Source organism: Moschus berezovskii, chromosome 11, assembly GCF_049115385.1.
Source record: "Moschus berezovskii isolate FMDL1 chromosome 11, NW_MosBer_1.0, whole genome shotgun sequence".
Classification (NCBI taxonomy): Eukaryota; Metazoa; Chordata; class Mammalia; order Artiodactyla; family Moschidae; genus Moschus; species Moschus berezovskii.
In genome coordinates this window covers 6425533-6451748 of record NC_142470.1, presented here as the reverse complement: position 1 = coordinate 6451748, position 26216 = coordinate 6425533, and the positions used below count along the sequence as shown (strand labels likewise).

At 48.5% G+C, this 26216-nt stretch overlaps 1 protein-coding gene across 7 annotated transcripts in view; it reads left to right on the top strand.

Annotated features, from left to right (window-relative positions):
* Positions 1-26216, top strand: part of GPR107 (G protein-coupled receptor 107) — a 67397-nt gene that overhangs the window by 19622 nt on the left and 21559 nt on the right. For all 7 annotated transcript variants that reach the window (XM_088841094.1, XM_088841092.1, XM_088841093.1 and 4 more), the window contains exons 8-14: positions 2658-2768; positions 3298-3431; positions 7646-7721; positions 9307-9380; positions 9773-9890; positions 12003-12133; positions 15244-15287. In XM_088841094.1, the coding sequence (XP_088697220.1) occupies positions 2658-2768; positions 3298-3431; positions 7646-7721; positions 9307-9380; positions 9773-9890; positions 12003-12133; positions 15244-15287 (688 nt within the window). The remainder of the gene's footprint in view (positions 1-2657; positions 2769-3297; positions 3432-7645; positions 7722-9306; positions 9381-9772; positions 9891-12002; positions 12134-15243; positions 15288-26216) is intronic.

The window sequence follows — 26216 nt, the reverse complement described above, 5'->3', positions numbered from 1 at the left end:
TTTACATTAAGCTTCACTTGAATACATGAAATATGTTGAAAAACAAAGAAAAGTCTCTAAACATAGTAGATGTAGCCTCTGTTCAGTTCAGTTCAGTTCAGTTGCTCAGTCGTGTCCGACTCTTTGCGACCCCATGAATCACAGCACGCCAGACCTCCCTGTCTATCACCAACTCCCGGAGTCTACTCAAACTCATGACCATCGAGTCTTGATGCCATCCAGCCATCTCATCCTCTGTCGTCCCCTTCTCCTCCTGCCGCCAATCCCTCCCGGCATCAGGGTCTTTTCCAGTGAGTCAACTCGTCGCATGAGGTGGCCAAAGTATTGGAGTTTCAGCTTTAGCATCAGTCCTTCCAATGAACACCTGGGACTGATCTCCTTTAGGATGGACTGGTTGGACCTCCTTGCAGTCCAGGGGCCTCTCAAGAGTCTTCTCCAACACCACAGTTCAAAAGCATCAATTCTTCAGCGCCCAGCTTTCTTCACAGTCCAACTCTCACATCCATACGTGACTACTGGAAAAACCATAGCCTTACCTAGACAGACCTTTGTTGGCAAAGTAATGTCTCTGCTTTTTAATATGCTGTGTAGGTTGGTCATAACTTTCCTTCCAAGGAGTAAGCATCTTTTAATTTCACGGCTGCAGTCACCATCTGCAATGATTTTGTATCCCCAAAAAATAAAGTCTGACACTGTTTCCACTGTTTCCCCATCTCTCTGCCATGAAGTGATGGGACCAGATGCCATGATCTTAGTTTTCTGAATGATGAGCTTTAAGCCAACTTTTTCACTCTTCTCTTTCACTTCATCAAGAGGCTTTTTAGTTCCTTTTCACTTTCTGCCATAAGGGTGGTGTCATCTGTATATCTGAGGTTATTGATATTTCTCCTGGCAATCTTGATTCCAGCTTGTGCTTCCTCCAGCCCAGTGTTTCTCATGATGTACTCTGCACATAAGTTAAATAAGCAGGGTGACAATATATAGCCTTGATGTACTCCTTTTCCTATTTGGAACCAGTCTGTTGTTCCATATCCAGTTGTTGCTTCCTGACCTGCATACAGGTTTCTCAAGAGGCAGATCGGGTGATCTGGTATTCCCATCTCTTTCAGAATTTTCCACAGTTTATTGTGATCCACACTGTCAAAGGCTTTGGCATAGTCTAAGCAGAAATAGTCTAAGCCCTGTCGGTGTGACAGATGTGGGACGACTCCGCACACTTTGTCAAACCTCTAAGAACTCTTTCTGGGGAAAGACTTCTGCATGTAACCTCTGAGGAAAATCTTTTGCCAAGGAAGCATCTTACTCAGAATCTGATCATTCATACCAAAGAGAAATCCCCTCATTTTTCTTCCCTGTGAGAAAATCTATTTGCAGGATATCAGTTGTCATCTAAAGAATCGTGTTAGAAAAGGAGTCAGCCTGGAAACTTATTCTATATCTGAAAATTCACGCGGGAGAGTGAGCCAATCTTTATTGTGCACTTAGCAAAGCCTTTAGGCACATCTTCCTCCTCAGTTTACACTGCAAAATTATCTCAGGGATATATAAACAAAAGAGGAAGAGACATGGAAGAGAAGAAGAAATGCAAACACAGCTTTCAGATTTCCATGACAAACCTGTGGCAGTTTGTCATCCCTTAGTTTATCTGAGGTGAGAGGAGTGTTGTTGCAGAGATCAGAGGACCTCGTTACTTTTGTTTATCTTGTATATACATGCCCTGCTGTCCACTGTCAGAGGAGAGTTAAACAGTTGAGGGTACATCTGAAAAGATTTACTGAAAGCCACCTTTGCTTCCCTAGTAGCTCAGACAGTAAAGCATCCGCCTGCAATGCAGGAGACCTGGGTTCGATCCCTGGGTCGGGAAGATCCTCTGGAGCAGGAACTGGAAACCCACTCCAGTATTCTTGCCTGGAGAATTTCTTGGACAGAGGAGCCTGGCAGGCTATAGTCCATGGGTTGCAAAGAGTCGGACACGACTGAGCAGCTAACACACAAGCAGAAATAGATGTTTTTCTGGAACTCTCTTTCTTTTTCCATGATCCAGCGGATGTTGGCAATTTGATCTCTGGTTCCTCTGCCTTTTCTAAAACCAGCTTGAACATCTGGAAGTTCACGGTTCACGTATTGCTGAAGCCTGGCTTGGAGAATTTTGAGCATTACATTTTTAACAGATACTGTTGTCTAAAGTCATATAGGTACACTTTGATGAGGAAATACTGGTTCTTTACTTTTTCAAGTACCAGAAGAACCTCCTTTCTTTTTTAGAAGTATTTTTTACCTAAAGGGCAAAGCAATAATGTGTGGGCTTGAAAGCTAGATAACTGCATCTTAAGTTAGCTCTGCGGACTTCGGCAAAAACCCATCACTGATGGGTAGATATGTGATAAAGGAAGTCCAGTGAAGTGTAGAGTCTAGGTAGTGGGTTCATAGGTGTTCACCATGTAATCCGGTCTACTTTTCGTTAGCTCGAAATTGTTAAAATATTAGGGTATCATATAATAAGAAAACGTGGATTGGAACTCAGCTCTAGGAGAGTTTGATTAACTTAAGTAAATAGTCTGTTTTCTTCTGTTCCTAGTATTCATGATCTCTATCTGAGATTTAAAAATTTAGCTGAGGTTTATATATCCTTAAACTTTTTTCTTCTTCATTTTCAGTTTTTCTTTAACATCAGCACTGATGACCAAGAAGGCCTCTACAGTCTTTATTTTCATAAGTGTCTTGGAAGTGACGTTTGGTCTAATGACAAGTTTTCATTCAGCCTCGATGTGAGTACCATATGAAAACTGCTCCACGTAGATGTTGTCAGCTGTGTAAAATGCAAGATGTTTTTTTTCTTTCTAAGAGCAGTTTTAAGAACATTTAAGCAGAGTTAGAGAAAAACGTGGCCAGAATAACATTTCTGCCAGTGGGTAACATACTTCAGCAGAGGATTCTTTAAAAGGAAATACAAAGGATTTATATTAGGATGTGTTTACACTTCAGCCTGTGCATTAAGTATGTGGTTGTTCGGATTTCCTTGGTGGTCCAGTGGTTAAGACTCTGCACTAACAAGGCATGGGATGCAGGTTCGATCCCTAGTTCAGGGAACTAAGATGCCCACACGCCTCAGGGTGCAGCCAAAAAAAATGTGTCGCAATATCTGTAAGTCATCTATAACTCAGTTTCCGAAAAGAATATGGTTGTTACCTTCTGGTACTCACTTTCTTGAGCCTCTGTGAAATAACAGAGATTCCAAATTACTGAACATGGGATGATCTATTCCTGAAAAGTGAAAATAGTCTCATTTGGTTTCAGATCGAGATCACAGAGAAGAATCCTGACAGCTACCTCTCAGCAGGAGAAATTCCCCTCCCCAAATTGTACATTTCCATGGCCTTCTTCTTCTTTCTCTCTGGGACCATCTGGATTCACATCCTTCGAAAACGACGGTAAATTATCACCTTCTTGAGCCCTTCAGCCCCCACGGTTTGGGGATGTGTTTGTTTAATTTCACCTGTTGCTGTCTTCCGAACCAAGAGATCTTATCACTAGCAGTCCCGTTCTCTTCAAAAGGGCATCTTCCCCGAAACAAGGGGGACTTTGCAGAAGCCTTACAGTGTGGGAGGGCTTTGCGTGCCGTGTTGTTTGTTTTCTTCCTATTCCTTGGTTTAAAAAGCAAATCTAAATATTTCAGTAATATACAATCAAAATGTGTAAGCAAAGTGTTTCCATAGCAAGGTCTGGAGAAGGAAATGGCAACCCACTCCAGTACTCTTGCCTGGAAAATCCCATGGACGGAGGAGTGTGGTAGGCTAGAGTCCATGGGGTCACAAAGAGTCAGACACGACTGACAACTTCACTTTCCATAGCAAGGACACCCCGGCTCAGGACTCGGAGTGAATGCATTGGTCCCATTCAGGGGCTGTTTGTTCTTAAAACAAGAGGCGTGACCATGGCCCAGGGCCTGGTGGGAGCATGGAGCTGCTGCTGAGCTCTGAAGGCCCAGTCAGGGTGCCCTCCAGAGGCTCGGGAAAACCTTCAAAGTCCACCTGCCTGACTCTTGGCCTTTCTCCTGAAACCCCCGAGGCTTTAACTTCCTCTTCTTGGTATTTGAGGGGAGCAGTAGCATATGAGTGGAACTAGTGATTAATTCTGTGTCCCTCCCTCAAAGTGGAAATGAAATGCTAGTTTTCATTTAAAGAATACTGTGAAATGTTTGTTATAAAGCCCATGAACTGTGTAAAGGATGGTATGGAAATATGGTATTATAATAAAGATTTAAATTCACAAAATGAGTACCACAAATGCCAGATGCCTCTTTCTCTGGAGCAGTGGGCCAGAAATGGAGACCTCTCTAAGCCCTGGTGGCCTGCCTGTCTTCTAGTGGACGTGGCTCAGCTCAAATACTGGGCTCTCCTGGGTGCGGTTTGCTGTTTCCTGTAAAGCTTTTACACCCACTGGATGCAAAGAACGTCTTGCTTGTGAAGGACTCTACATAATCATGTTTGGACTAGAGATCGGGAAACCATTAATAAGAAAAATGAATCCTGCAGATTCAGGCCATAAAAGATGGTGGAGGGTGGAGTTTTCTTGTTTTTTTTTTTAAGAAGGTTTTGGTTTTACCTTTAGTAGACAAGTAAGAACTAGGAGTTGGAAACCTGGTTTCCAAATGTAAATGCAGACTGTTTTGCCTGGCTTCACTGTAATTCTCTTTTTCCTCAGCTGCAGAAGTAGAACAGTCATAATCTGCTATAATCTGCCTTCCTCTCAAAGTCTTAGATGTTCAGATTTCTTATGTGATTTCCCCTGAAATGATGTGAACAAGAGGGCTTTGCAAAGATGAGGCACGTGCAGAATAGGTTAGCCAGATGTTCAGTGGCTTTCTAAATTGCCTTTATTTACGAGGCAACAGTCACTGGTTCACTTTTACGTAAAACTGTGACGACAGTTTAAAACCTGGTTAAACGAGGCTGCCTGCTTTGGACAGCATGTTTTGGACTTCTTGTTGAAGTGTAGCGTAAATCCAGAAGCGTGTTATTCTGGCCCTCTGCCGCCGTGGCCCCCCCCGCCCCACCCACCGCCCCATGTGTTTCCAGGAGTCTTGAGCCACAAGGGGTTGGTGATTCAAGTCATGTCATGGATGTGACTCCAAGGCTCGTTCAGAGACTCACAGCCTCTAGAGCTGGAGGGAACTGAGAGACTTGGGCCTTGTCTTGTTGAGGCCTGGAGAGGGGAGATGAGAGCCACGGTTGGTGTCCCGGGCACAGCTGGCCTGGGCCCATGTTGGTCTGCTGTGCCGTCGTGGCCTCTCTCACGTCCGTGAGTTCTGTCGTGGCCGTGGAGCACGGGGAGCCGGGGAGGGAACACGGACAGCTGGCCTGCTTGGAGCCGCTCTCCGCCCAGCCCGGTGCTGGGTGTGGCAGCGCCATTTTCAGCAGAGGTTTCTGAGGCCTCGTGAGAGGAGGGCCGTAAGGGTAGGGCCCGTGGGTGAGCCCAGTCGCTGCCCCCCCAGAGTTCAACCTCTTGGCTGCCTTCACCTTGCCATCGCCACTGTCCCCCAGGCTGCAGGTCGAGGGGGCCAGGCCGTGGGGGTGAGCCCAGCCCTTGCCGGCTCTGCAGCCTGGGTGAGTCTCGTGGCTGTTGAGGACAGACAGACTCCTCTGGCCTTGACTTCCCTTTCGACCTTCAAGTCGGTAGGCCCTGGAGCAGGAAAGAACCAGGGAGGAAGCCCGCCCGGAAACTGGTGTGCGTCACTCACGACCCGCCCTCCTTATCGTTCTGTGCAAGGCCCTCTCCTGTTTGACTTCCTGTTCCCTCTCGTTCCTTCCCACCCACGGCCAGCTGCCCAGATGTGTTTCGTTTGTGATTTGGGGTATTTGTGTATCTTGATAAACAAACCATGTTTGTTGGTGTTGAACGTATTTTTAATTCATGTGAACTGTCCTGTCTGTAGGTATTGTTTTTGTACATCATTTCACTCAGTAACACCCTTGTTAAGACGTAGACACGTCGCTGCGTGCGCGCCCAGTTCATGGCTGTTCAGCTCCTCCATGTCACCCAGCAGGCACCCTGTTTCCCCCACCCGCCCCCTTCATGGGGGACCCTTAGCTGGTCCTCATCTCCCTGCTCCCCTACCCTGTCACCCGCCCTCCTGCCTGTCCCCAGATGGCCCGGGCAGCCTCTGAGGTTCATTCCTGAAGGAAGCGCCCTGGGCATGGGGCGAGTGCTCCTTTAGTTTCTCCAAGCGCTGCCAGGTTGCTTCCCGGAGTGCATGGGCGGGCGGGTGCTCCTCCCGCACACATGCCAGCGGTGACACCTGAACCGGTGGCTCGCTTTCTCCAGCGTGTCTCTGATTATCGGTGATAAGAATTACCTATGCAGAGACATATTAGCCTCCTGGGCTTCCCCATGTGACTGCCTGTATTTGCATTATCCTTCTATTGGGTTTTTGTCTGTCCCTGGTTGCTGTGCTTGAGTTCGTTGCACGTTTGAATCTCAGTCCCTCGTATGTCTTAAGACATTGCAGATTTCTGTTCCCAGTTGAATTGTCGAGGGAAAGTCTTTCACATTAATGGAGTCGAAGCCATGAAATTTTAGTCTTCTGGGCCGTGCCTCATGGATCCTGAGAGGCCCATTCCTACTCCAGATCACAAAATGTGTATTTTCTGTTTAGCAGCCAAATCCCCCTGGGGTGTAGGTAAGTGTGAAGCTGAGGTCAGCTTTCCTCATTTATTGTATAGGTTTGAGCTGAGTTGTTTTGTTTTTTTCTTCCTTCAGTGCCAGTTATTAAGCAGCCTATTCGTTTCCCACTGACTTGGTGTCACCTTAAATATTAAGCTTCCATACATGCACAAATCTATCTCTGCTTTCTAGTCTGTTCTGTTGGTTTACTTCTCTGATGCTCACTGTTCCCCATTTTTAACTGGTGTATCTTTGCAGATTGTCTTGATATCAGAGAGTGGGAATTCCCCGTGTCGCTTTTACTCAAGTCTTTGCTTTTTTTCATAGGGTTTAAAACTTTTTCTCTGTCATGATTTTGTGTGTCTCACAGGTTAACTCCTAGGGCGAGGCGGGAAGGGGTAGAGGAATTGAATGCCTGGCAGCCTGAGGGTGGACTATTGCCCCTGGAGGAGATCGGGGGGAGTGGGTGCTGTGTCTCACTGGCCTGGTGTGTTTGGCAGGTTTCAGCCTTGAGGGGACAGAGAGGGGCATGGTCCTTGACCATCCCTGCTGCCTAGTACCAAGCCCACCTCTCCTCTGGGCTAGCGATTTCCCCTAGAGCTATGTCCAGTCACCTCTGCCTTCTTGGGGATTTTGTGCCATTTTCATAGATCCATCTACCTCTTTCTTGCCTCTGTGGGCTTTCCAAGGTGGTTTCCGGAGAGGAAATTGGCAACCTGTTTAGATTTCCATCTTATCAGGCCTAGGAACCCATTGTGCATAACTTGGCTCCATTCACAGAGTTGGATTACATGGTAGAGATGACTTGGGACCCCATTCCATGCCTTCTCAGCTGGCAGCAACCACTTGTTAAAAAAGCTTTGTATTTGTGGTTTGCTTAGATCATATTTATGGCTTCCTTATAAGTATATGATGGGTGGAGCTTCGGCTGTCCTTTGGGAATGTGAAATTGTCCTTAAATTCTTTTCTGTCTGTTTTATAGGAATGATGTATTTAAAATTCACTGGCTGATGGCTGCCCTTCCTTTCACCAAGTCTCTTTCCTTGGTGTTCCATGCAGTACGTATTCGTGTTTTGGGGTCATTTATGAAATGCCTATCAGGGAAAATAAGTTGGAAGACAGGCTACATCAAACAGAAGATAAAAGAATACCTTTGCCATGAAGCCTCCTTTGATCTGGGAAGGACTGGTCATGGGATAAATCATCATAGCCTCCCTAGTGCTAGACTTAAGACATCTTTAGATATTACCTACAGACTCAGAGTTTTCTCTTGCAGATGTTTTATTTTTTCACCCTCCTAGTCATTTCTTGAGACTAGAGGGCCACCTCGTGAATTGTTTCCGTAGCTTCCTTTATCTTTTGAAATATTCCTGCACGTTCCCATTTGATTTGAAATTCACTGTTAGCATACTTGTTTGAGAGGAAACTGACGCTCTAAAGATTGAGGCATAAGAATTGAGTCAAGCTCTGAATATTTAGTGCCAATGCAGACTGAAATGAGCCAGCCCGTGGGAGACAATCACAGCTTCCCCACTTTGTAGGCCTGCGAGATATCCGTGGGCCCCATCTGTGAGGGTGACAGTCTCCAGACTCTCTGAGGGGCCTACTGCCCTTAAAAATGTTGTCCTAGAAAAAGTAATAACGTATCCAGTTGTAGTTTCAAGAAATGACAATTATTTGGCTAGTTTCCCATTTGGATTAAGGTAAAAAGATTCCTTCTGGAGTCATGCAGATAATGAGTCATAGGACTCTTGGGTCACTTTCATATCCAGACAGCCACGTGTAGAGGAATGAAAGATGCCTGAAGGAACTGATGTCAGCTTTGGACGTCCTGCCTGCAAGCATTTGGGGCATTACTGAAGCTGCCACTTTAGTACAAATTCATTGGTAGCTTCAGGTAGCTCTAAATTTACAGGCTTTTTTTTCTTTTTCCCCCCAAAGAAAATAGAGTTGAAACTGGGTGATTCCATGTCGGTTTTTTAACTGAGTTATTTATTATATAAGCAGCAAGTCTATGAGAGAGAAAGCTGTTGCCTAGGATTGAAAAGACCCGTGACATTTGGAGGATTTTTTTTTTTTTTTGGTTTTTTAGATTTTTACTTTTATATATTAATTCATTAATTAGCCATTTAGTACCACTTGCGGGATCTCAGTTCCCCTGCCCAAGGATTGAACCCAGGACCCAGCAGTGAAAACCTGGAATCCTAACCACCAGGGACTCCCTTGGAGATTTCTTTCAAGAAGAGAATAGGCAACCATTTGCCAGAGTGAATCATCTGCCTTAAGAGAGCGACCTTGGGACTTCCTTGCTGGTACAGAGGTTAAGACTCCATGCTTCAAATGCAGGGGCTGCACGTTCGATCCCTGGTCGGGGACTGAGATCCCGCATGCTATGCAGTGGGGCCATAAAAGAAAAGAGAGGGACCCGGACTAGGGGTTAGTGACGTGGAACCCTTCTGTCTAGTTTCTCAAGCTCCCTGCCGTTCACAGTGTGCACACACGCTTCATTGTGCGTCCGCAAGCGCAGTGTTAGCGAGTGGGGGCGGGTGTCCCCATCACAAGGGCCTCTGGTGGCATTTCCTGTCCTGCTGTGGGTAAAGCATTGGTCGACGACCTTTCTGAAATGCACTTGTTTTCTTGCAGATTGACTACCACTACATCTCCTCCCAGGGCTTCCCAATCGAAGGGTGGGCTGTGGTATACTACATCACTCACCTGTGAGTACTGAGAGTGCTCGGGAAGTACCTGTCCTGTGATGTAATGGCTGGGCAAGGTGGGGGAGCTGAGCTAGCACGAGACCTGCCCCAGGGCGAGGGAGACGGCCCCGCCCTCCCAGGGCAGCCATGTGGCATGTGGATGGCTGTCCTGACTAGAGATCTTAGGGCTGTCAGCATGCTCCTGAAGGGGTTCCCCCTAGGACAACAAAGGGCCATGTAGCTAACTATTTCTGTGCCGGAAAAGAAACGCTGTTCACTGACGTGCGTTCCCTCCATCTGGCCATCTGTCTTTTGGAGGAAGTGCGTGAAATCATAGAATGAGCTGTAGACTGTGACTCAGAATGAAAGGCTAAAGAGATCCGTTGATGTCTGTTCATTCTTCCCTTTTGCAGCTTGAAGGGGGCACTGCTGTTCATCACCATTGCGCTCATCGGCACCGGCTGGGCTTTCATTAAGCACATCCTTTCTGATAAAGACAAGAAGGTCTTCATGGTTGTCATCCCGCTGCAGGTAAAGGGTCCCTAACCCTGCTTGCCCTCCTTCTCTCAAGCTTTTGCTTTGCTTAGCTCCAGGCCTGTCTGGGGAGAGGGAGTCGGGTCTCCCGGAAACCCCCCTCCTCTGCCTTTGGGGTTGAAGCCTGGGCCTGTCTTTCTGGATTCTGATGGACGCAGACCTCAGGTTCCTGCACTGGGAGATGCTCCACCATCCACCGTCTTCAAACAGCACATGCACAGGGAGCTGCTGAGAAGTTAGGGAAGCATACTGCCGCCTTTTCTGAGAAGCTTGGGTCCACCATGACTTGGTTAATGATTTCTTTTTTTCTGGCTGTGCTGCTCGGCTTGCAGGATCTTAGTTCCCCAACCAGGGATTGAACCTGGACCGTGGCAGTGAAAGCACTAAGTCCTAACCCCTGGACCGCTAGGAAATTCCCAACAAGTTATTGTAAAATGTGAATGACACCAGTGAGTTTCCACAAGGTAGAATATGTGACATTGGGGCAAACGTTTATTAAGAGCTTCATGTGTTTGGGGCCTTGGACTGAGGCCAGCTTTATAAAATTGTGAACCCTTCAGGAGAGAAACTTTGTCTTATGTGTAGCAGTCTTATTGGAGGTAGAACCTGGACGTAAAGGATGCATGATAAACAGATCCTAGCAGGGACACACAACTCCTCAGCTCTGCTTGACCAGAGAGCATCAGTTTGATAAGGTAGTTCTCGTCCGTGATCATTTGGAGCCCAGTGCAAGTGTGGCAGGTGAGGATTCCCCAGGCACCCAGGTCAGCCCGCTCATCTGGTGATTGATGGTTTGGCAATGTTTGTGGCAAAACCGTCTTCACTTTCCATCATAAGAGACACACGTTAGTGCCACATAAATCCTACAGATGGGTCGCTATAGGTTTCCAACGAGAGAGTATTGACTTCAGTTTGGATGATTTGGAAGAGCTGTCTGGTGGAGATGGGCCTGGCCTAGATTTTAAGGAAGGACGCGTGACAGAGGCAAACGTGACGTTCTGTCGGGTGGGCAGGAGAGGCTGAGGCACCGGACGGGTCTTGGCTATTGAGCCACCGCGGCCACTTCTTTGCTGGGTGGTTGTTCCCCAGCCTGCCAAGGTCTCAAGAGCTGGGAGACAGTGGCCGGGGTCCTTCTGCCCCGTCTACTCCTCCCTCCAGGAGCAGCTGCCCTCCCCTACAGCTCCACTCTTTCACGCAGCCTGGAGTGACGGAATGGAGGCTCTTCCCAGCTCTCCCTCTTCTTTTCCCCAAAAGGAACAAAAACACAAGGTTACAAGGCAGGCCACTCTGAGGAAGCAAAGCCATTTAGACAGTCAAATATAAGGAAGTTATGAGTATTTAAATGTAAGGGCTAGTCTGGGAAGTCCTTGAACATCAGCCTTGACAAGTTGAAACTGTTTCCTTTTGGTCATGGGAGCGACTGCGCGTTCCTGAGTAAGGAGTGAGCGATGTAAACATGGCGTTTCAGGAACATGGTTAGCACTTGGTCCCACACCAGTGCCTCTGGGAACATCTTGTGCCGTGTGTCCAGAGTGTGAACTGAGGGCGAAATGGAATTAAGCTGTTTATTTCCTGGTTTGTCTTCTTAGAGCCACAGATGCAGACCTGCGCAGTGGACTAGGCTTCTGGAGGAGCCCGGAGGCTGGGTGGCAGTGGGGGACAAAAGTTTCAGGCTCATGTTTGCATTTGTATTACGTGTGGCTTCAGTGATGGTTTAACTGATGTGTCCTAGACAGAAAGAGAAACTACCCTTCCTAAGTCGCAGCACGACAGCTTTCCCATTTTTTTGGAAATATGGAGAATTCCCTGTAGAGCAATGAAGCAGAGTGTTTGGGACCACGGACTTTGCATGGAATAGAGGTGGGATTCCTCTGCTTTCTTCCCTAGTGATGATCTTCGAAAGAATAGTTCATCAACTGTGTTTCCCTTGTGCTCAGAGGTGTCACAGGTTTTGAACAGTTGCCTTCTGTCTGACTAGCTGAGGGACTTTGCATAACATGCTGACTGCTTAATGACAGGATGGAGCGCACACAGCCCAGCCTGTAGGCCCGGGTGTCCACCCCCGGGGCTCTGTCGCACAGATCTGTCCACGCTCCCTGTGTCCCGCAGGTCCTGGCCAATGTGGCCTACATCATCATAGAGTCCACCGAGGAGGGGACGACCGAGTACGGCCTTTGGAAGGACTCCCTGTTTCTGGTTGACCTGCTGTGCTGTGGGGCCATCCTCTTCCCGGTGGTTTGGTGAGTGCCCCTGGGGAGAGGCTATGCCTGCGCCACGGGCGTGTTCATCCAGCCTGGCAGCTGGACCCACTGAACCCAAACTGGTCAGAGTCACCCTGGGCACATGACAGCTTCCTGGGTCCCAGGCTGACCTGAGTTAGTCTCCAGGTTGGACCAGGGAGTTTGTGTCTCTGTTAGGTTCCCCAGGGGACTGCAGTAGCTCTCACCTGGCACCGACTTTTTGCACTTCAGATGCTGGAGAAGGGTTTAGAGATGAGAACTCAGTAGCAACATAAAACAGCCGTGTGAATTTGAAGGAAAGGGAGTTGAAGTTGAAGAAAGCCTACAGATAGCCTCTTCTTGCCAAGTTAGATGGAAAATGAGGAAGTCCATCAACAGAAAACGAGCGGTAGTTTTCAGCTCATAAACGTAGATGCCATCAGATGGGTTCACTCCATTCCTGGAATTGGCAGACTTTAGATGCATAAACTGTGCTTTGACTATGTGTAAAGGCACGTTAGTTAGTGCCAAGTCAGCGACTGAAGAGGAAGAGTATCCTCCTTAGAGCGCATCCAAGTGAAGGAAAGTCTTGCTTCGATAGGAAGTAAGAAAGAAAGTAGGGAAAGAAAGGCTCACAGAAATCGGACACTCGGCCTCATTATAATCTGGTTCTGTGGCCACTTGAAAGCAGTCAGTTCTTTTGGAATAAAGTTTTAAGAAATAGACTTAGCTGTCTTCTCTTAGAAGTGAGGTGCTCCCATACTGCAGTGCCCCGCACAGTGAATTAGTATTTTTAGGCTGCTGGGGTTGATGGTGTTGTTCGTTATTCTGATTATTTAGAAGGTGGTGTCAGTGGAGTGTAATCCTCGTTCCAGTCAGTTAGATCCACTTTTTAAAAATTTATTGGGGCCCACTGGATGTTAGTTGCGGCATGCAGACTCTTAGTTGCAGCACGTGGGATCTAGTTTCCTGACCAAGGATCAAGACTGGACCCTGCATTTGGAGCACAGAGTCTTAACTGCTGGACCACCGGGAAGTCCCGAGCACGTTAGATTCACTCTTGACCTAACTCGTACATCACACACGTTCGCATATCAGTTCAGCAGACAGCTGCCTGCTTAGAAGAGAGCACAAATGAGTCTTCTTAGTCTCCACAGCCGCCCTGTATCCTCTTCAGGAATTGCGACCCAGACATATGAAACAGGACAGCTAGCATCGTCTCCAGTTGGAAAGAGCGTCTTACTCCTAGGGTACAGAGCCTCAGCCCCCACTCTGACGTCTGTCACCCTCAGCATAGTGACATAGAAGGGACCTGTCGGGAGGTTCCCCGGTGGTCCAGTGGTTAGGACTCTGAGCTTCCACTGCTGGGGGCTCCGGTTGGAATCCCTGGTCCGGGAACTAGGATCCTACAAGCCACAGAGTGCGGCCAAAAAAGAAGGGACCTGGGAAACTGAGGAAGGCTGAGATGCGCTGTGGAGCTACAGGGGTTACTTCCTGCCATTCGTTGATTGCAGCACTAAGCGGCAGATGCCAAATGGCAGGATTCTTCACAGTAGATGTTCTGAAAATTGCTGTAAAATGAGAAAGACTCAAGTACTAGAGAGGTAATTTAAGAAACTGTCAGAATTTCTTTTGGACACTCAGATTCAGCCAGCATCGGTTTGGTGTCATCTCTGTGCTCCTTAATTTCACGTGTTGTGCCATTCAGTTCTCCCAGGTGGGCAGACTACAGAGTTTCTGGGAGAAATGACTTACTCACTGTCCAGTTGAGAGTGGTTGGCTGGGCTCGGTCTGCAGCCCAGGTCCATGAGATCCCGGCCCTCCCCCTGCACCAGGTCTGCTCGCGCTGTGCCCTTCCTCCTTCCGTGCCTTTCAACTTTGCCTGGAACGTTGGTCCACAGCTTCCCTAAGAACGTTCCTGTTCTCCTGTCTGAACTGTACTGATGGTAATTAGTTGCCAGCACTTCCTAGCTGGAAAAGACTCCTTGGAGGCCAGCATGTTTTCGGCAGAGTTAGAAATCCTCAGTCAGTGAAATGCCAAGTTTGCGTGAATCCTTGTGCTCACAGCGCCTAGGTCTAGGCTTTAGAGGTCGGCCTGTGACCTTATGGGGTCCATCCTCTCCAGGTGGCAGGTGAGCTCACAAGCCTGCATTGTCTTAGTCCGTTTGGGGTGGGGGCATAGCTGTGGGACTGAGATTAGATATTAGGTTGGTGAAAAGTAATTGCAGTTTTGGACCGTGAATTTTAAATCACTGTGTGTGCTTAGTTGTTCGTCGTGTCTGACTGTTTGCGATCCAATGGACTGTAGCCCGCCAGGCTCCTCTGTCCGTGAGGATTCTCCAGGCAAGAATACTGGAGTGGGTTGCCATGCCCTCCTCCAGGAGATCTTCCCAACCCGGGATCGACTCCTGCATTGCAGATGGATTCTTTACTGTTTGAGTTGCCAGGGAAGCCCTTAAATCATTATAACTGTGCTCAAGCACAGCTTTATTAATCAAAATAGGAACCGTTACTGTCAACACATTTTTGCCAACAAGAAATAAGTTTGTTTATTCTTGTAGCATAAAAATGCATGTTTTGGGATTCAGCGAACTCTTGGAAAGCATTTTCTGCCTCCTGCTGGTTGTGGAAGCATTTTCCCTGCAAGAAGTTGTCAAGATGCTTGGAGGAATGGTAGTCATTTCCCTAGTCTAAAGCACATGTCAAACAGCAAGTAATAAAGTGAGGAGTGTGCATTAAAGTGGTGTGGAACACAGCCGCATTTATTTGAGAGTGCATTCCAGTGTCAAACAGCAAAGTTCAACAATGCAAAACCATAGTTACTTTTGCACCAGCCTAACAGAAGATGCGCATTGCTCACGACTGGGTTTTGATCTCTCCCCTCACACGAGGCCCTTGCCAGACTTCTTGCAGCCAGCAGAGGGCGTCTTTAACTCTCAGGCTTGAGAACCACACATGCCTGAGGCTTGGTTTTCAACCATCACCATGTCTAGGGAGTGCTCTGTAAAGTCATCTGTTCCAGCCTTTCAGTTTATGTGGAGAAATTCAAGGCCTTAAGTTACTAGCACTGAAAAAGGAGAGGAATGCAAATTCGTTAGCTAACCTTTTGTTCTGCAAATGTTTATTTTTAGGTCAATCAGGCATTTACAAGAAGCATCAGCCACAGATGGAAAAGGCAAGTTCCTTTGTGTTCTTTTGTTCTTTTGGCCAGCCTTCCCTAAAGCCTCATGCCTGGGCACTGCGGAGGGGGAGAGGGAAGGCGGGGGCCCAGGATGCTGGCTTCTTGGGGGGAGGGGTGGGTGGGCAGGGGCTTTGTAAGAGCAGCCCGGTTGTTGGGTGACGAGGCAGGTGGGGAGCGTTGCTGAGACGAGCTGTGTAAGGCTTGGGGGTGACTGTGCTTACCAGATGATTCACTGCATTTCCGTTCGTGAGTGTGATCCTCACTTTCTCAAAACTGAGTCAGGAGGGGCAAACGTTGTCTTGGAAGGACCAGATGACACCTCCCCGTGCGAACAGAAGGTCTTAGGGATCCGGGATGGCTATGTGTAAAGCGTCCCTTCCTGCTGACTTAACACACTTTCAAAATAGATGTGTCGGTATTAATTTAAAAAGAGACTGATGCCAGAAAGAACCTCTAAAGCGCTCTGATTTTTAAGTTGTCATGCAGTTAGAACCCTTCTGCATCTTCTTGGTTTTCCGACCTGGCCTCCTAAGTCAGAAAAAGTGTTGTGTGTGTCTCTGGGCTTATTTTAATCATGTCCAGGACTGCAGGGTGCCGTGGGCCAAGTGGGGATTTCAGGCCACAGGGTTCAAGGAGCCAGACTCACAAAGGTCCCACCTGCCTTTGGATCCATGAAGTCACACGCCCAGGGCTGTACTAATGTTCTTTAAGGCAGATTATTCACTTGTTGTTAGATAAAATATGTTGTCGATCTGTTTTCTGATTGTAAAAGTAATGTGGATTCATTTTGGAAAATTTGTTAAATAGTAGGTAGGAATCTTCCTTCACACTTGCTGTACAACGAGTATCACATCATTTTCTCTAACTTGAATTAACCTGACTTCAAGCCTTCCCACCAGTGTCAGGCACAATCTGGGGTTCTTATTGAGAGTACAGTGCACAGTCTGGGGCCCACAGTAGTTCCTGTTGAGATTCCTGCTATCTGGGTCTTGCTGTGAGTAGCCTGGTGTTTGAGGATCATGCCAGGCTGGGAGCCCCAGTCAGTGCTCAGATTCCAGGCTCCCAAGGTCCCTCGGCTCCCTGGAGGCCACAGGCCCACCCCTTGCAGAATGTGCCAGCTCACTTTCTTTCTAGTCCCAGGATATAGCTCTCTTGTGTTTTTTACTCTCTTCCTTCAAAGGCTCTCAGTTCACTTCTCCCTCTGGAATGCCGTCAGTGATAGATTGTTTTCAGTGAGCTGAAGCTGGACTGTGCTCTGCAGAAGTCTTTTGCTTTTAGCCTGGCTGCCTAGCCTTCCTCTGAGCCATGGATCTCAGAGAACCCTCCTGTCTTCTCACAGTAGGTAAAGAAAAGCTACAGAAAGCAAACCACAAATGAGAGTCTTAATAAAGCATCTTGTCACAAACAAGAGAATCCAAAGTAGAAAATAAAACCCACCTTCTGGGAATGCATGTTGTTTGGGCATTTTCTTGACTTTTTTTTTTCCTTCTTCTATGCATGTTGTATGTAAAATTAGTTTTATTATTATTATTTTTAACATGTACATACTGCTGTATTTATTTACTCATTTTATTTATTTTTTGGCCGGGTTTGATCTTTGTTGCTGCTTGCGGTCTTTCTCTAGTCGCGGGGTGTGGGCTTCTCATTGCGGTGGCTTCTCTTGTTCTGGAGCACGGGCTCTAGGTACATGGGCTTCAGCAGTTGCATTAAGTGGGCTCAGTAGTTGTGGCTTGTGGGCCTCGTTGCCCCAAGACACGTGGAACTTCCAGGGACCAGGGATTGGCTGTGTCCCCTGTGTTGGCAGGTGGATTCTTACCCACTGCATCACCAGGGAAGTCCCGTTTTATTATTTGTGTAACTTAATAGATGTTTCTCTGACTTTAATGTGCCGAGATGTGGCATTTTAACTTTTTTTAAAAATCTTTTGACACTTGTGTCTGGGTTCATTTTTCTGACTGTTCGACTGAAAATGTCTAAACATCCCAAGGGTAATGTCCTCCAGTTGATGAGTTTTGTCTGTCCTCTTCTTCCCCTTGGTGAAATCCTGGTGCTTCCTCAGCACTGCCTTCTCCCGTTCTCTCCGCCGTCCTGACCCTCTGACGCCTGTCTGCCTTCTCCACCTTCCTTTTAGAGGACTTGAAGGGTGACTAGCAATTAGTTGTCTCTGTGACCATTTGTCCCATGGGAAGTTGACCGTTGGCTGAGCATTCTGGTGAGGTGTTCTCCCTGGGGTAGATGGTGCAGCCAGGTGGGGTCATCCCTGTCCCCCCACATCCATAGTGAAGAGAAGCATTGTGGAGCAGTAATGCTTGGAAGGAAAGTTATGACCAACCTAGATAGCATATTAAAAAGCAGAGACATTACTTTGCCAACCAAGGTCAGTCTAGTCAAGGCTATGGTTTTTCCCGTGGTCATGTATGGATGTGAGAGTTGGACTGTGAAGAAAGCTGATTGTCGAAGAATTGATGCTGTTGAACTGTGGTGCTGGAGAAGACTCTTGAGAGTCCCTTGGACTGCAAGGAGATCCAACCAGTCCATTCTAAAGGAGATCAGTCCTGGGTGTTCATTGGAAGGACTGATGCTAAAGCTGAAACTCTAATACTTTGGCCACCTCATGCGACGAGTTGACTCACTGGACAAGACTCTGATGCTGGGAAGGATTGGGGGCGGAAGGAGAAGGGGACGACAGAGAATGAGATGGCTGGATGGCATCACCGACTCGATGGACATGAGTTTGGGTGAACTCCGGGAGTTGGTGATGGACAGGGAGACCTGGCGTGCTGTGATTCATGGGGTCGCAAAGAGTCGGACACGACTGAGCGATTGAACTGAACTGGACTGAATGCTTTTGTCATCCTAGGCACATGAGGCAGTTTCCTATTTCTTCCACCAGGTGACAGCATGGGGCCTCTTGAGTGGAGAGCCAGCCTGAGAGCCGGAAGTCATGAGGGCACACCAGGGCTCGCGTCCACCATTCTCAGGGGGACACACCAGGGCTTACATCCACCGTTTTCAGGGGGACAGACCATTAAGAAAGCACCCATTTCCCATCAGCAGATATCTCAAACCCTTTCAAAGGGGGACAGAGTAGATGAGAATAGGGGTGTCTTCTTGATCCGAGTTCTTTCATTGAACTGTCTTAGGCTGAGGGATGCTTTTGAGCTCATCTCCAGATGCATATTTCACTTTGTACTTTGAAAACTGTGACACTTGAAGAGTCAGGGCAGCCGTGTCCCTGAGATTGATGTCTCCCCTGCAGAGAACTCAGGGACCTGGCTGTGCTGGCAGGCCCTTCTCAGGAGTGCCTGCTGAGTGGCCGTGCCCTGCACTGCTGCCCAGGACAGCAGTGAGGCGGCATGGGAAGGCTTGAATGAGCACACTGCCCGTGGCCCACTGGGTCTGGAATGTGGTGTTGACCCTCTGCTCCCCAGTTCTCCGTTCCTGAGGTCTTGCCCATCCTTGAGAAAGCTGACAGAGCGAAGGCCATGGACGATAAAATCTACTGGATTTGGAAACTTTTCGCTGGATGAAACCTGACATTTTGGTTCTTATTCTTAGGCTTATTATTCCACTGACTAATTACATGACCTTGACAGTGACTTGGGCTTAAGAATGGCAGCTTCAGGTGCCGTCCAGGCTGACTGATGGCAAGCGGGGGAAGTGCTGTTTGTTGTTGTTCTCCCTGCGCTTGGGGTTCATGGTGCTTTCAGAGAGTGTGGGTTTGGAGTTGCTGGCTTCTTCGTCTGGATTCCCTCAGGCTGAAGCTGAGAGAGTATAAAGGAAAGCGTGAAGGGCGAAGCTGCCCACTGTCCATGCGTTTGTCTCCTCTGTCACATGCGGTGGCTCCTCTCACGTCCTTTGTCATTTAGAGTCACTGCTGCGCTGCGTTCTGAGAGGCGGCTTCATGGAGTCTTCACAGGCATGTCCAACTTTGCTGCCGCTGCATTTCAAGCCTGCCAGGAATCACCGTTTCTGCCCTTGAGCCTGCCTTCCTATTCCCTTCTATTTCTCCAATGTCATTACCTCAGAGGATGCCTTGGGGATACACGCCCTGCGTCTAATTAACAGTCTCTGCTTCTGAGCATCTCCCTCCCCACAACCCCTTGGTTTCTGAGGAAAATGTCAGAGGAAGTGTTCTGGGGAATCTTAGCTTTCATATGAGCTTCTAAAGCCCTGAAACAAATGGTGGTTGGCTGGTTGCTGGGGGAGTGGAGAAGTGGCTTCATTCCAGCTGCTGCCATGTTCTGAAAGTAGCTGTGACCTCGAGAGGTCACAGCGGTTCGTCAGGGCAACCGTCCTCAAGAGGGTCCTCGGGGTCAGAACTTTCTTCTAATGTGACGTGATCAGCCTTCTTTGCTATTGATCTTTGCACTGATGGCGCAGAAGCAGTGGTGGGTAAACCAGCAGGCGCCTCAGCAGGCTGCACGGCGGGGGCACCAGACTGCTGGTGGCCGCTGCCTGCTCTTCGTTTCCCCTACTTGCAGGGGTGGAGAAGGCTCGTGACACTGAAGAGTGCCCTTGATGAGTTAGGAGAAACTTTGAATGTTGGTACATCACCCTTGGACATACGTCTTTCACCACTCCGTGTGGAATGGGACATGCCCAGGAAGCACTTCTGCTTCCATCTGGAGTGTGGTGGTCATCTTGAGGAAAAGCACGAGTGCAGTTGTGTGAGCTGTGAGCTCCGCTAGCTGCTTTCTCTCAGGACATTTTTTGGGGCTGTGCTGGGTCGTTGTTACTTCTGCACGGGCTTCTCTAGTTGCAGTGTGAGGTCTTCTCATGGCAGTGGCTTCTCTTGTTGTTGGGCATGGGCTCTCGGGATTGCAGGCTTCAGTAGCCGTGGCACACAGGCTTAGTTACCCCGCAGCATGAGGCATCTTCCCGGACCCAGGGATCGAACCCATGTCGCCTGCATTGGCAGGGGGATTCTTAACTGCTGGGCCGCCACGGAAGGCCCAGGACACTGTTTTTATTTGAAGGAATGATGACGGTCAAACTACAGTTACTCAGCCTGGACTTTTGACACATATTTTCTTGAAAATGAATGAAGTGTGTATGTCACTTCGGGAAAACAAAAAGTATTTGTTGTTAGTTATCTCATTTTCGCTTGAAAGCACACGTTTTAATTTAGGAAAACGTAGAATCTACCCCTGTAAACTCGACAGCTTCCCAATTCTTAATAGACATCTGATATGAACAGAGGTGATATTAATAAATGTAAATATTTTATGATGAAGAGTTTCAGTATTTCAGAGATCTCCTTTAACTCAGTGAGAGAATATTTTTCCACCTGATGAATGCATGTTACACACACAGACAATATTTTCCACATGATCAGTGCATGTTATACATGCATGAATAAAAGATCTGTTCAAAGCTTGAGATGGACCAGTGGATTTTACTGTGACAATATGAAAGTTCATTGCTACAGTTTCAGATTCCCTATCTTAGTTATCTTTAAGAAGCTACCACTTGTCAAGCTTTAATGCAAAATCAAAGACAACTGTTTGCAGTTCTCTGAGAAGGCCTGCCTCTGATCAGGCCCTGTTTTTTTGTTTTGTTTTTTTTATATACTTCAGTCAGCACACTCCCTCACACCAGATTGAAGGCAGAAGCAAACACGAGAATCCAGTTCTGTTCTATTAGGCCAGATATTAAAGGGATTTACAAAAATGGGAAACAGTTTCACTCTTCTCCTGAAATTTGAGTTTTTTATTTTATGAGGAAAGCATTGTTTATATTAACACGTAATGGATTTATTTTTGTTAACCTATAAATGAATTATTAAATATTTTAAAAATTTGTGTCAGTTTCTAATATGGTAGGTACTGGTAGACTTGACCCACATTAAGAGAAGCTCTTGAAAGTGGAAAGGGTTCCCAAGACTGAAAGTTTGAGAACCGTGTTTTAGGGATGAGACTTGATGAGTCTGGTGGTCACGAGGACCGTGAACGGGAGCGGAAAGCTGCCTGGTTCTCCTCTCCTGTGCCTGCTGAGCCCATTTCACACTTAGTTGGCCATATTCTTGTGACAAAGATGGCTGTTCATTCTGGACAGTTAATGAGGGGGGAATGTTTTATTTGGGTTTATTCATATAAACAGGCCAAACAAAAAACCCACTGCTGAGAAAGGAAGAGAAATAACCCTCCGCCTGTCTTTGTAGATAAAGTTTTATTGGAACACAGCCGTGCCCCTGTGTATGCCTGTGGTCTGTGGCCACTTTTGCGCTGCGGTGGCAGGGCTGAGGGGCTGTGGCAGAGACCACCCAGCCCACAGGGCCTGAAACGCTTGCTCTGCAGCCCATACAAAAAGAGTTTGCCGGCTCCTGGCTGCTGTGGACGTTTAAGAGATACTGTCTTAGAAACCGCACCTACAGTGTAGCGGTGTTGACTGACTTCACTCTATACTGAGCACTTTGAAAACTGTAAAGCTCACACTGCTTTTAACTATTTACTGAACTCCAGCTCTGTGTCCAGAACTGCATTTGTTGTTGTTTGATTGGAACAATAACTTTTACATCATTCTCTGCCCTGATATTTTACCTAACCCATTACTCTAATGGGAATCAATGATTTTCTTTAAGTAACACGATGGCTCTCTGTCTGGGTGGTGTGACAGAAGCATTCATAAAACGCCCACATCTCCTGTGGCTTGGGGTGAGGGGGCGCGGGTCAGGCGTGGGGTGAGGGGGCATGGGTCAAGCCTTCGGAGTGTTCCGTCCTGTGCTCAGGGCTGCCTCACCGAAGCACATGGCAACCTTCTGACTCTGCTGTTTGTCCTGTGGCGTCCGTGATGCCCTACCCCGGCGTGTGGCACCCAACACCACAGGTGTGGGCAGGGGTGTGTGGCCTTCAGCAAATTTTCAAACAAGTCTGTGACCCTAGGAAGGGTGAAAACCATAGCTAAGCAGACTGTCACTAAGAGAGAATGAGAGAAAAAAAAAATAGTTTTTGAGATTGGCTTAATACAACGATTGTTAATTTCTTTAAACCCCAAAACCTTTCCTTAGATCACCCAAAATTCCTTCTCTGTCATCATCCTGGTCACAGCTTCTGGTCAACATTTTGAAATAGTCACTTAACCAGGGATACCACCCTGAGTTTGTATAACCGACAGCCGAAAGCAGAGGGTCCTCTCGCATCCCTCGGCTGAGAACCCGCCTTGTCACGGACACAGTGCCAGTTTGTTAGCCTGCTCCATTGCTAAGTGGTAACTCCATGGACTGTAGCCCACCAGACTCCTCTGTCCATGGGATGCTCCAGGCAAGAAGACTGGAGTGGGTTGCTATGCCCTCCTCCAGGGGACCTTCCTGACCCAGGGATCGAACCCATATCTCTTGGATCTGCCACATTGGCAGATAATTCTTTACCACTGTGCCACTTGGGAAGCCCCTGTTTTTTTATTAGGCCTTTGAAACATTGGGGACCTAATTGCCTGCGGGATCCCTCCCTCAGACCCCCAGCAGGCCTCCTCAGCCATCTGGGTTCTTTGTCTGGGGGGTATCAGCATGCATTTGACTCTGGGTCTCGAGGCAGACACAGTTGAAATCAACTCTTGTCGACTACTGCAGCACTCAGGGAGGTCAGGTTCTCTTCTTGGGGAAACGTTGTCTACTGCTGACCAGGCTGTCTTCAAGCAGCGGGATGTCTATCCATCTTCCTCGCAGCAGTAGACTGAGTACGTGCCGTGGGCACAGCCTCGGGGTGGGGAGGGTGGGGAGGGTGTGGCCCAGACGTGCTGCTCAGCACAGCTCATCATGGTGGCTGCTGGAGACGGTGTGATGGTATGAGTGCTGACAGCAGCAGAGGTGGAGACTGCTCGGCCCTGAGGATCCCTCAGCCCTCCTAGCAGGGGGTTCTCTGGTGCAGTTCTAAAGCAGAAGGGAAGAGAGAGGCAGAAGCATGCTTGACTCAGCAAAGCCCTTCGCAGAGTTACGTTCCTCGTCAGCTACTCTCTTGGGCCATTCTTGTTTCTTTTTACTGTCATTCAAGGTAAGCTTTTGCTTACAAGATATGTGCTCAGCTCTTAACTGTTCAGTTCAGCGACTTTTGACAACTCCTGGGTCACTGGAGTGGATATTTTAAGTTTTAAGTGGATTTTGGAAACATTTTGCACCACTTTTTCACATAAGCCTCAACAGCGTGAAGGTCAAAATTTTCATCTTGTTAGTAGTCCTTCTTTTCTTAGCAGATGCTTTCCCGCCCTTGTTCTGATACCTTCTCTGTGAGGTAGGTTAGTGGGGTCTCTTTTTAATGAGGCCAGAAGGTGCCCCGTGAGCTAACCGCTCCCCAGAAAGAATGCTTTCAAAGCAGGGTGGTCCCAGGTCAGGAGTGGCCTGTCTTTCTCAGGTCTGTCCCCCACCCAGAGCAGGCCTGCACCCGGAGTGGAGGCAGACTGTGGAGCCCGTACTGTGGAGAGTGACTAAGCCCGAGTCTCCTGCTGGCCTGGCTTTGCCATCACACTCTTTTCTGTAATTTTTGTGTTTGACTCAGAATTCCTCCAAAGCGTCAGGGAGGAAGCAGGGAAAAAGCTGATGGGTAGGGCGGATGTTTTTAAGTCTCGAGGCTTTCTGGGAAAGGATTGTTTGGGAAATTTTCCACCTGTAGGTGACTCTTGTGGGGCCTTCGCCTCTGCGTGTCCCATAGATCATCCGGTAGTAACCCCTCGGGATGGATCGCTGGCAGCTTCCGGGCATTGATGAGCATTTCAAGCCACCATCATGTCCCCGGGCTATGGTGAATTACACGGCTGTGAATTACCTTTCTTTCAGCACAAAGTGTGGGGATTAAAAGCCTGGCCCTTGGAGAGAGGATCTTGGGTTTGAGCAGTGCCCTCCTCACTTACAAGCTGCGTGACCTTGGTACTGTACTAAACCCTACAGGCCTGACTCCTTCACGTATGAGGCATTTTTTTATCCTTCACGTATGCCCCTGCCCTCATAGAGTCTCTTGTAAGGATCACACGGGATGAAGCTTGAAGGGCGCACGGCCTGGTGCCTGGTTACTGCTCAGTAGATGTGGTGATCAGCTTGTTGTTTAGTTGCTCAGTTGTGTCGCTTTGCAACCCCGTGACTGTAGCCCGCCAGGCCCCTCTGTTTATGGGATTTCCCAGGCAAGAATACTGGAGTAGGTTGCCATTTTCTTCTCCAGGGTATCTTTCCGACCCAGGGATCGAACCTGTGTTTTTTGCATTGGCAGGCAGATTCTTTACCATCTGAGCCACCAGAGAAGCCCTGTGACAACCAGCCCTATTGTTTTTTTCATGGTCCCAGTTCCCAGGGAAGACCGCTTGGGGAGGAAGCCGGCCTGTGTAGTAACCTTGTGGGAAGAGGGAAGGTGAGGTGACAGTCCAGGGAGGGGGTGGCCTTTCCTCTGGACAGGTTCCATCTGCTCACGTGCTGCTGCGTCAGTGGATTGTCTTGTTAAACATGTGAGAGGCCTGGGCTCCTCCCGCCTTGGCGGGCACCTGTTCGGTTCCCATCGGTAAAAACCGTCTGCCAGAACCCAGAGTCACACCTGTTTTCCTGAGCGTGAGTGGGAGGGAGAGGAACCCACAAGCCATCATCCTTGTAGGAGCTCCTGAAGTGGCTGGGCTGCTCCCCTTCCCTGCCTGCCATCCCTGTCCTTCCTCGATCCCTGGGAGGATTTTCAGAACCTTCCAGCCAGGCCCAGTTCCAGAAGAGTCAGGGGCAAGCTGGGCATCTGTCTTGTCAGTAAAGCCCTCCAGGGCATTCTGGTGCTTACCCCAGTTAAGTGCCGTCTCCGGAAAGAAGTTGTAACCCACCGTAAAGAAATTCTCCCATGAAGGCGACCGATGCCCAGAGAAGGCAGTGCAGACTGGGCACAGGCCCGCGGTGTTCTGATGGTGCAGGGACCGGAGTGTAGGTCTCCTGGCTCCTGTCCGAGGGATTTTTCCTGCCACCACACTCATTCTTTTACCATATTTGCTGCTCCTCGTGGTGGGTCAGAAATAGCCCAGACCTGGGGAGCCTACACTCCCGCGGGAGCCCAGTCCTGCCATGGTCCAGCGGGCTGCACGCTGTCAGCGTCCTTAACTGCAGGGAAAGCTTTTCTGGAAGGAAAGCCAGGGGAGGCTTGGGATTCCAGGCTGCGACCTGTTCTATCACGGCTCCTTGCATCATGCTGGCGAGGCTGCCCCCTCGGAGGCCAGTGCCTCCCCTGCCTAGCAGGCTGACTCAGTGTGTGCATATGGCCACCCCGCTGCCAGGAGAGCCCGGGGCCACCGCTTGTTCCTGATCACTTATGAGAGCCTGGGCTCCTGCCAGAGGTGGCAGCCGCTGTAGCACAGTTGCTACTGGACTGAAACTATGTACACTTGAACAAAATAGGAGTTGGGGGTGCTCACCCTCTGCGCAGTTGAAAATCAGAGTACAACTTCGGTTGGACCTCCGTCACTGCTGTTCCTGCATCCTGTACACCACAGGTCCTGTTCAGTTCAATTCAGTCGCTCAGTCATGTCCGACTCCGCGACCCCATGAATCACAGCACGCCAGGCCTCCCTGTCCATCACCAACTCCCGGAGTTCACTCAAACTCATGTCCACAGAGTCGGTGATGCCGTCCAGCCATCTCATTCTCGGTCGTCCCCTTCTCCTCCCGCCCCCAACCTTTCCCAGCATCAGAGTCTTTTCCAGTGAGTCAACTCGTCGCATGAGGTGGCCAAAGGATTGGAGTTTCCACTTTAGCATCAGTCCTTCCAATGAACACCCAGGATCAATCTCCCTTAGAATGGACTGGTTGGATCTCCTTGCGGTACAAGGGACTAGTGCTGTAGTATTTACCGTTGGGGAAAAAATCCGCATATTTGACCTGAAACGGAGCAGGTCAAATCTGTGTTGTTCAGGGATCAACTTAATCCTAATACAATCCTGATGCTTTACCATCAGACTCTCCTCCGCTCCTTA